The 10,752-nt window shown below is 40.7% G+C and overlaps 1 protein-coding gene across 2 annotated transcripts; it reads right to left on the bottom strand.

The window, feature by feature from the left end:
• Positions 1–3,744: 3,744 nt before the first annotated feature.
• On the bottom strand, positions 3,745–10,134 carry lg1h5orf22 (linkage group 1 C5orf22 homolog). Of its 2 annotated transcripts, none has more exons than XM_044022847.1 (10): positions 9,877–10,134; positions 8,332–8,477; positions 7,847–7,996; positions 7,589–7,704; positions 6,200–6,504; positions 5,483–5,545; positions 4,708–4,829; positions 4,530–4,596; positions 4,312–4,451; positions 3,745–4,217 (listed from the first exon to the last, which is right to left on the bottom strand). In XM_044022847.1, exons 2-10 carry the CDS (start codon positions 8,415–8,417, stop codon positions 4,061–4,063), a joined length of 1,206 nt encoding a protein of 401 aa, XP_043878782.1. In that variant the 5' UTR covers positions 8,418–8,477; positions 9,877–10,134; the 3' UTR covers positions 3,745–4,060. The 2 variants fall into 2 exon arrangements, with proteins under 2 accessions (XP_043878782.1, XP_043878707.1); XM_044022772.1 differs by having other exon boundaries at positions 9,908–10,134.
• Between the last annotated feature and the right edge of the window lie 618 nt (positions 10,135–10,752).

The following is a 10,752-nucleotide window of genomic DNA, read 5'->3' as shown; positions in this document are numbered from 1 at the left end:
ATGTTCCATCCACACTTCTAGGAAGGGGAGAGGTGCCACTGTAGAAATAATTGGTATTGGAAGTATCAGACTTTAGAATTAGCGAGCTCTTTCCATTTGATATTCACGGTGGCAAATGTATTTTTAGTGGTTGCGAAACTGAAGCTTTCTGACAAATTGCCTTGAAAGTGACTCACTGCTTTTGATGCACAATAGTGACATCTGCTGGCTGTTTCTATGTATTGCATTTGAGGGGGAGGAATTGACAAGGGACAGGTCAAAGGCCAGGGAAGCAAAGCAGCAAGTTTTCAAATAACTTAGGGAGTGGAAACATCCAGATATGGCTCTGATGTGTTTTTGGTTCCAATGATTGTTCCTACGATACACTATACTATCAAGTTGAAGAAGTGAGCTGTTCTTCACATCTTTAATTATTTTTTAATTGTGAATTATTTTCTGCACAACACCGTTGAATTACGGTACCGAGAAGCTGGTAATGCAACACGCTGGTGAATCTCGTCTGCGATTGGACCGTCGTTCTGCGGAAGTCCTGAGGGGCTTCCACCGTAATGACAAAGTACATGGACGCAAGGCTCTGATTCCTCTGCTTTCCAGTATTTATCCATCCATCCGTTTTCTACCGCTTTATCCGGGGTCACACCCTGGATATATCGCCAGTCCAACGTTCAGAGAACGTCCCCTCAGGGTTATGCAGAAGCCTGACGCTCCCTAAACGTTGAAGGAACCAACAACTGAAACTGGAACCTCTCGCATCGTCGTGTTCGAGGTGTAACAGTGTGCGACGTTAATCCCACATGATGAATTTCACAGTCACCCTGTGTTTAGCGTCCAGTTACCATGGAAAATGCTCGAGGATATGCAGCCATTCCCTTTTTTTCAGTGGCTGAAGTGACTCTGATTCTCTGTTTAGCGATCCGAATGACAACATACCCCAAATATAAGTTGACAAGTGACACGGGACATCAGAGATTTTGCTATAATCTCAACACTGACTGGTTATTTTGAAATATTCTTGTTACAACAAGAGGAAATAAATCAAACGTATGGTTATGGCACAACAATCTAAGGAGTCGCAACCATCACTTCAAATGCACACGGTGCATCTCTGTATGGAATTTGCACGTATAGTTAAGGTCACGAGACAGATTTCAATCGCATTTGATGTGAAAACAAGATTAAAAGCTTGTATAGATGTACAAGGCAATACCTTCTGTTTGTTAAGCCCCGACAAAGACCTTTAACACAATAGTGATGTAAGCACTAAAATACGATGCATTTCCTTTGCACACACGTTTTAAATTGACTACATTAATCCCGTCAAACAAGTGAACCCAAACACAGGAAACTGGAATTAAAAGCATTTCCTGTTGTTTCTCTCCAGTGTAAATGATCCGTATCTGCTGATGTGTAAGGGAAAGGGCACATCCTCAGTCTCCTGTAGCCGAGCTGAGTTTCTCCACAGCACAAAGTTGTGATCTACGTTATTAAAAACAGCTGAGGAATGTTTTTTATTTCTGACATGGACCACAGCCTCATCTGTTTTCTGTTTACAGAAGGTTAAACCGGGGCTCGGAGAGATGAGGGAGGACACACTCTAAACAAAGCCGCCACGTTTTCCACCCTGTGTGACAAGAAATGACAAATAAAAGTGGCATGAAACTTTTTTCCTGTTTGCAGAGTCCATTGTCTTGCACATGCACGGCCTCAAACGTGTACTGTACGGACGGCTAAAAGGGCCAAATTCAGCGATTTTGTCTTGGAATTTTCAGGTCATATCATAAAAGGATTTTGGGTGTGTGCAGCAGACTGTATCTGGCACTGCTATACAACTGTTATTTTTCTTCCATTATAACACAAATACCACAGGTTATTTTCACAGTAGGTGCTTTGACTGAAACAAAAGTGTAATAAGGCTTAAATATAACAGTTAAATATTCACTTTTGACACTTACAAACAGCTCTTATCACGATTATCCTCTTCCTCACATGTACAGTATGTCAGACACTGGTGCAGTGAAATTAGATTACGATATAGATATGGAGTGAGAGATAATTATTATTTAATTTATTATTTGTTGTTAATTGTTTAATTTCTACAAACTCCAATATATATACAGTATATGTGGTATATACAGTAGAATAGGGTGACCACTAGAGGAAACTCGCAAAGGTTGAGCCACAAGTTGAGAGCCATGGATTTAGAGCATACAGTTCACTCTCTGAACTCAGGATGTGCACTGTAAATACAAGAAAGTGTATTATTATCCTTTTGAATTTGTTTTCTCTGTGTACTTTAACATGTGTCCGAGTTTTTGTCTTAGAAATCTCAATATTTTCTGTATGTTAGGCTCATACGACACAATGTGTACGAGGATAGCAAGTAACTAAAGCTCCAGTAAGTGTTTGACGCTTTTATAAATCTTCTATTTTCATAACTCAAGATTATTCCACTCCTTCAGACTCAGAGGTTGCAGCATCTTACTGTACATAGCCTTTATGTTGCTGCCCTCTGCTGGTTGCAGCGTGTCAGTGCCTGAGTCTGAGATAAAAAGGCCGGGGAGCATCTGAAATGGACATTTGTCCATCCTCACCCAGGTAAACTGGATGAGTAAAATACATAATGTAGAATATATAAGTAATGGGAGAGAATAACTGAACTGAAATGGACATAAATAAGGATTAAAAAAGGTCTACAGAGGTGAGCTGCCTTTCCTAACGATTTATCTATTAAAATGACACTATCAACGCAGCCTCGAGCTGAAAACACACCCCAAGCTTGGCACAATTTCCTGTAAAGATGAGATTACTCAGTGGCTGTTGTATCCTGTTATCAGTGGCTGTTACCAACAACAACAACAAACACAATCCACTGGACTCTCGACAAACTACTAATGAATTTTTCCTCCTTTATTGACACAGAATCCCAGAATCCACAATAATCAGTAATCTATAATCAGAGCGTCCACATTAGACTAACTACAGAGGAGAAAATGCAGCGTCTGCTGAGGACGATTTTCCCGTGGTTGATGAAAACATGTTTGTTGCTGCAGGACAGTGTGTGTGTGTGCATGTGTGTGTGTTCACGGTGATGAAGGAGCGTCTCACACAGTGCAAGTGTTGTAGTTCATTTTCTCCGTCAGTTGGAGAATCAAGTGTTGATTTATTGTCTATAACACAGGGGTCAAACAAGGCTTATCAAGTTACATCAGATTAAATGTGGACTTTGAAAACACAGAGCCGGAACCAGAGGGGGGGTTATAATTTTGTATTTGGCTCCCTCTCTTTTAGATTTATACATCTAGTACACATTATTGAGTGCAGCAAATGATTGGCTTAGATTCATGTGATTACAAGTCTGTTTGTGCTGTTGTACTGAAATACAGTGGAGGAAATCAGGCAAAACCAATGGAAAACCAATTGTTCTGAACTTTTTGCACTCAAGTTGGGCAGTTTTTAACGTTGGCCATCTCTGTTATCGAGTTTGACACCCCTGGTCTACAAGATAAAACAGTATGTAATGAGACATGAGTCATTTAACCCATATTTTCACAGTAATGTGGTTTATTGTTTGTGCAAAGACAGGACATAAACCAGGCTGAAGAACTTCTATGGAAGAGTTCAGGTTATTTGAAATGTGGTCGTATGAGGAACTGACTTTTGTGCTATTTTTTTTTTTTTTCCTTTTCCCAACTGGAAACTGAAAGACAGTGAAGCACTTGCTCTCCAGCACCAAAGTCCATAGAGAAAATCATCATTTTTATCCTGTGGGGACACAAAATAAAACATTTGAACAACAACTCCTCGCACGCTGTGATGCAAAATGAGCAATTTCCTCTATGGTCTTTGGTGCAGGAGAGTAAGTGCGTTAACTAACTTGAGTTTGTAGTTGAAAAATGGGCGACAAATGGTTTAAATGATATGAGATGAACCTTTTGTTTCAGTATCATGTAAAACACAAGACATAAATATACTCGAAGACTCTGACATGTCTTTTTTCTCTCCTGTGGTTGAACAAATACCACGTCCACAACATCAGAGATGTGACATACAGAGTTTTTCGTCAAGAGGCTTGTGGTTGCCAGTCCAGAGTCCCTGTGCTGCTCGTCTCATAGTCTTTGTGCAAGTCCAGTGCTCCATAAAGGTCCTCCAGCACTGCCAATACTCTGCTCTGGACTGAATCCACCTGCTCTACAGGGCAGTATTCATCCAGACTGGACCTGAACACACACACAAACACAGATGCAGTATAAAGAAGCACATTTAACCTTGTTGACTATATTTAGACGTCTTCTTCAGGAGTCTGTGGCTTACCTGGACACGGTGACTATCGTGGGTTTGGACAGTGGAGTCAGAAACTGCTGCACAGCGGTGACGAGTCTGTCGATCTCCTCGTCCGTGCTGATGTGGTGAGGCAGCTCCACAGAGTCACAGGTCAACCCGGCCTGATGGACCTGCAGACGAGGACGACAGGAGATGAAGAAATGAATTGTTCCTCACAGAAGGTGTTGCTGTCTTCACGTACTTCTTACCATTTCATAGTCAGGAGACGGGTTTCTCGACTTCAAACTAAGAACCAGTTGGGTCAGTGAGGACATCCTGGAAACACACGGGGAAATTCAATCATTTACAAACATTTATCAAATGAAGTCGCACAGAAAATTTTTACAACGCAGCACACTGTGAAGTGAACAAGGAGGGAGGTTTTACCCGGGATTACCGGCCCAGCGTCCAACCGTCTCTTCTCCGTCGTCCTCGAGGAGGTCAGCAAATGCTGCTTCCAGATCCTCTAACTGATGTGTGCGCCGATTTACACAGTGATCCAGCTCCTCCTGGTCTCACACACACACACACTTAATATTATCAGATTAAAATAAACACCATAAGGAAACCACAAGTAATCCGGTTTATTCTGAGGAAGACATTACTGTGATTACAGTGTTTTTGGGCACGAGTCCACTGCTGCAAACATTTCCAAACGTCTACATACATGTGACTAATAATACTAAACACATCTAAATCAGATTATTGCTTATGCTGAATATGAATTGAGGTCAAACTAATCAGAATACATTTTTTTACTACGCCCAAGTAAAATATAAATATATTATATAACTAAAAATACAGCACGTTCACTCTTTCCTTCCTTGGTAAAGTAAACTACAATATATGCCACTCTATACACAGTGAGCATACTGTGCATACACTAACTGGCCACTTTATTAGGTACACATGGCACCTAATGACCGTGGCATTTTTAGCCAGAAAACTGCTGCTCACTGGAACTTTTTGATTCTGTTTTTTTTTTTTTTTTGGGATTATTCTCTCTGTAAAAGCTAGAGACGGTTGTGTGTGTGAAAATATCACTGGATCAGCAGTTTCTGAAATGCTCTGATCATTCAGTTTGAGTTGAATCAGTGTGATTGTCTGATCAGTTATGTAACGGGTGTACTTGTTGTTGGAGGCGGTGTGACCGTTGTCTGACCTCATCAGCATCAGGGCCTGGTCCTGTGAAGCTGTAGAGCTCTTTCAGGATCGCGTACTCTTCCTGTACACGGAGACAGCACAGAGGTCACAGAGGTCACAGAGGTCAGGTCAAGAAAAAAACTCAGAACACATTTCAGCAGCACTTCACTGAGTTCCTGACAGGAGCCAGATTTGATCATGTTAGCTGCCCCCCTCCTGTCATCATGAAGTCACAGAAACATGCACTACATTAGAACACATCGACATACTGCATAAAAACTGCCTTTGTTTTTGACATTTTCCTCCAGGCATCACCACAGGAAGCTCAAGTACCACTTTTACCAACACAGCTGTCAGGTGGAACTGTGAGTAATATAATATTATATAATATATAGGTTTATATTTTTTGTTATTCCATGGCTAAGGTCCTGAACTTTAAATATAAACACACATTTGAATGCTGCACACTTGAATTTAATTAAGTTAAATGTGTAAAAATCATAACATTTGCATAAGTGGGATTCAACATTCATAATTAATATGCCTTCTCTCTCTTATGCTTTTGTTTCAATTATGCACCTAATAGTTTCACTTTAAACAGCGCGCTTGTGTTTTCACATCGTTACAATTTTAAGATTTAACTTTAGGAATATTTTCTATATTTAACATTTAATTTTTACATGATTTTCATTTGATCTTTTCTCCTCTCCTCTCGGACGGCATAAATGGGACGTACCTGTGTGTATAATTCCTTGAAGGGATTCTTACACGAGAAAAAATCCAAGTCAATGTCCAGTATGTACGGCTCCGTCTCGCCGAGACAGTCAGATATTCTCTTCACAACATAACCGGTTGATCCTTCGTCTTCATCATCATCATCTCTCATCAGGCCTGTACCATTTTTCAGCTGCTCTGCCTGAATTTTGGCGCCCTCTCCTGGCTGCACGGACACAGAGGAGCTGGCCTCCCCAGTCTCACAGCACTCTGTCCGCTGCCTCTTTGCAAACCACGTCCCCGTTGTGTCCTTCTGTGCTTTCTTGTCTGGGATGAAATGACAGAGAAGGCAACATAAGACGTGTGTGAAGTGGGTAATTAAGAGATGTGTTGCAGAAATAGGAGAGAGGAGAGGAAAGGAGAAAGGAGAGGGGAGAGGAGAGAGGAGAGAGGAGAGGAAAGGATGAAACAGAGCATTTTTCAGAGAGAAATCGTCAAAAAAAATATATAAAGACATTTTCATCTGCTGGTAAAAACCTCAAAATCTGAGCACTCGAATAATGGGATATTTTATAAGACGAGAAAATCCTCCATCTGTGGAGGGATTTTTGAGTTTAATGGCATCAGCAGCAAAGCTCGCTAAGCTCAACGTGGGTACAAAAAAAAAAATCTGCTTGTAAATAAAATATGAAAATATGAAAAAATGTCCCCAATTCCAATAGTTCTCCATTTTCTCTTTGTTAGGGTTCACGTTTGAATCCATACCAGTAGCTTTACCCTTTACACTGTGTAAAAGCAGAATTATGTGAGGATTTTTATGCTAATTTAACAGCTTCAGAGTCACTGTTGTGGTTAAATGTTAATAGTTGAGGGCTGAAAAACAGAGAAGCATGCAAAACGGATGCCGACCTGGTATTCCTGCTGTTCTTAAGTATCTTTGGGAGAAAACTCTCTGTTCGCTATGCATTTATGTATATTTGCACTTTCTCTATGTTTCTATGTACAAACGCACATGGCCAGGAGAGGGGAAGGGAGCTTCAGTGGTGAGAATTAAGAGTAAAAGTGGTAAAAATACATGCTCTAAAACTGTAGAGGGAGCGCTTGCAAATTTCAGCTTTAAAAGTAACCAAAACTTAGTTGAAGTTGTAAAAAAACTGGTGCGGAACTTCTTCGTTTTACCACACAGATGGACCCTAGCTGTGCTGTAACTCTCAGTTTACAAGTGGAACAGTTCATGATTCTCTGTGGCTCTTAAACCCAGAGAGAGAGAGTGGCTGTGCCACTCAAGAGTTCATGGTGCCCTTTTCACTTTGAAGGGACTCTGGAGATCCACACCATCCCTAAGCCTCATCTGATCTGCAATACAAAAAGCATCCGCCGTCAAATATACACAGAGTAAGTGATAAATGACCTGCTCTGACGGGATTGACTTTGACCACGCTCAGTCTGAGAGGTTTAGAGTTCTCCAGCTGCTCCTCACAGACATAGAGACCGTCGCTGAGGAAGTAGTTGTCCGTGCTGGTCACCCTGCACAGAAAAGGACAGAATAGAGAAAGAGAGAGAAGTGGAGAAGTAGCTGGGCTCAGAGGGCATAAAAGTAAGTCCTGAGGATTATACTAAATGGTAGATCAGGACAGCTTTGTGAAGAAATCCGGGACATTTCTGCTACCTGATGGTGGTGGTGGACGGGTCTCTGCCCACGGCCATCCTGTGCTCTCCCTCACAGATCTGCTGCGCCCAGTATGGATGCAGCCACGCAACACAGGACACGTGGCCGGCGTACACCATCGGCATTATCCAGTTTTCTATACTCAACTCACTGGAGAAAAAAATAAAAGCAAATCTGTGCAGTGCTACGAGAGACATTCACTCATTCCTGAACTTACCCACAATTCATCTATGCCCTAAACGTAAGGACCTGTTTTTGTCTCCATGAAGTTAGGTGTTTACACCAGAAAAGGTCCTTAAGAGTTAACAAATACATGTGCAGACACACACAGACTGGATTTATAGCAGGAGGTATGAAAGCTATTTGATGAGGACTCTTACATGACATCATCTAATCCTCCTTTACAGCCCGTGAGAGACACAAGAGCAACTAAATTAAGCCTGGCTGTAAAACAGTATGAGCGGCAGACAAACACACACACACACCTGAACAGTTTCTCCTTCTCAAAGACCGTGTCGGCGGGCATGTTGACAGGAATAAGCAGATCAGGATGGGAGTCCAAATGAACCATCTTTAGGTCTTTCTGAGGGAGGTGTCTTGATGCAATGGCCCGGTAGATGTGACTCACCACCTGGTAGAGATACAGTAAAACCAGCAGGTTTAAATGGTCTGATCTTATGTTGTGGTAAAAGAATACTGATTTACAATCTGGTAATTAATCAGAAGTTTGTATGGGAACAATTCAGAGACAAAATGTAGATTAGAATATGAACAAACATTTTATCTCAGTCTGCATTTTTTTTTTAATAATAATTAAAAGTTTTCAGCTTCTTAACTTTGAATATTTTACAGTTTCTTTGCTCTACATAACAAATACATCATTTAAAAACAGAATAATTTAGATTTGTAAACTAAACAAAACAAAAACGAGACATTTAAGATCATCACTTCCAAGGTTTAGGGGAAATGCATCATTCTGTTGATTCATCATCTGCACAGCTTATCCTGCCTTAAGGGCCACGTGGGAGTCGCAGCAATTTTGAGTACAATTTCATAATTAATAAATGTAATTATAGTTATTGCATTGGTTATGTTACGGTTAGATTCTTCTAAAACTTTTTAAATCATCTGGCATTGACTGTGTTGTCTATCTGTACTTTCATCTACGACGCTGAAGTTGGCATCAGCAATTAATGGGAAAGTTAAGGCAAACCTAATGTACTCTACTGAGCAGCTGATCCTGCGTTTATTTCACCTCTTACTGCTTTGACGATGCATTTTACACATTTGAAATAAACTTTAACGTTGTGTGAAGCCCTGCCCCCAACCCTACAGCTACCTTTTCTGCAACCTTGACCACATTGGACCAGGTCCAGATCCAAAATCTCTATATTTAGAACTGTCAGACCTTGACTAGACAGTCCCAGACAGGCTGTAGATTATTTTAAAAAAACAGTTTCTGATTTGGTAAACAAACAGTTTATCTATTTGTGAAAATGCACAAACAAAAGGGGACATTTCTCCACTTTTTCCTGTATCTAGACCACATTAGAACAGGTCCAGATCAAAAACCTCTATGCTTAGACTTGTCAAACCTGGACTGGATTGTCCCAGAGAGGCTGCAGATTCTCGAAAACACTGTTTCTGGTTTGGGAAACATTTGACCCAATTGTGAATATGCAAACAAATGACATTTCACTGCTTTTTCTGCATCTAGACCACATTATACCAGGTCCAGATCCAAAATCTCTATACTAAGAACTGTCAAACCTAGACTGGATTGTCCCAGAGAGACTGTAGGTTCTTCAAAACACTGTATCTGATCTGGGAAACACTTGACCTATTTGTGAATATACAATAAATGGATATTTCACTGCTTTCTCTGTATCTAGACCACATTAGACCAGATCCAGATCAGAAACCTCTACCCTCAGACTAGGGAGAAAGAAATCTAACGCTGAAGCCAGCTGTGTGTGTGTGTGTGTGTGCAGTTATGAGGAGTAAACGCAGTGGTACAGTTATTGTATTACCGCTGCATTGTGAGGCAGCAGGCAGCCTTACGTCGTGGTGGTCCTCCACTATCCACACCGGCAGCTCTTTGTAGAACCTCTTCAGCGGAAGTCGACTCATTGTGAACGAAACGGAAGACGCGTCCCTTCAAATAAGCCGTCACTTTGTGGGTTTACTACCGCGTTTTCGTGTCCTCCATCACTAAAACATGTCACAAACACAGATTTAGCCGAACAGGTAGCATCTGTCAGTGCTAAACTCACACCGGAAGTAACACACCCACCACTGTTTTATGTCCGTCTAGAAACAACGAGAGTCCGAATGTAAACCCTCGTTCCTTGTGGGAAAAAGTTGCAAGTACCACATTTAAAAAAGACACAAATGGTTAAGCGGCTGCCTGACTTAAAAGAGACATTTTGCCCACACATACTTCAATTTATTCATCTATATTACTGTTCTGGAACTGTATTTTTTGGATGTAATCATACAAGTGGGAAATAAAATAAAATAAAACATAAACATAAAACATATGACTACCAAAGAATGACAAAAGATGAACAGTGCCTGCAGGAGTTAATGAGTCCGATATCTGTGTAGATAGTTTCATTTATTGTATTGCTGTCTTTAAAAGACATTTTTTATTCTTATCTCAATTAGGCTTTCCTGGTTAAAATCAATGTGATATAATATGATAGAGAATAAATAATAATCAGGCATGAATACATTACTGTGTGCCATATTTTTTTTATGGCAACAGTGTCATTAGATAGGGGCATTTTATATAAGATAGGATATACTAAACTCTACCACGGCTTTTAATATTACCATTATTATGCCAGCCTTCTTCTTCTTTCAGCTTCTCCCTTTAGTGGTCACCACACTAGATCATCTTCCTC

The sequence above is a fragment of the Solea senegalensis genome, linkage group LG1, assembly GCF_019176455.1.
Source record: "Solea senegalensis isolate Sse05_10M linkage group LG1, IFAPA_SoseM_1, whole genome shotgun sequence".
NCBI lineage: Eukaryota > Metazoa > Chordata > Actinopteri > Pleuronectiformes > Soleidae > Solea > Solea senegalensis.
The sequence above is the reverse complement of the archived record's forward strand: the minus strand, read 5'-3'. Positions and strand labels throughout refer to the sequence as shown.

Excerpts from the sequence above, each read along its gene's own strand:
- lg1h5orf22 (XM_044022772.1), bottom strand. The coding sequence starts at position 9,976 with ATGAGTCGACTTCCGCTGAAGAGGTTCTACAAAGAGCTGCCGGTGTGG. Across the intron at positions 7,705-7,846 it reads CCGTCCACCACCACCATCAG|GGTGACCAGCACGGACAACT; the intron begins GTAGCAGAAATG and ends TTTTCTGTGCAG. Across the intron at positions 4,830-5,482 it reads CAGGCCCTGATGCTGATGAG|GAGGAGCTGGATCACTGTGT; the intron begins GTCAGACAACGG and ends GTGTGAGACCAG.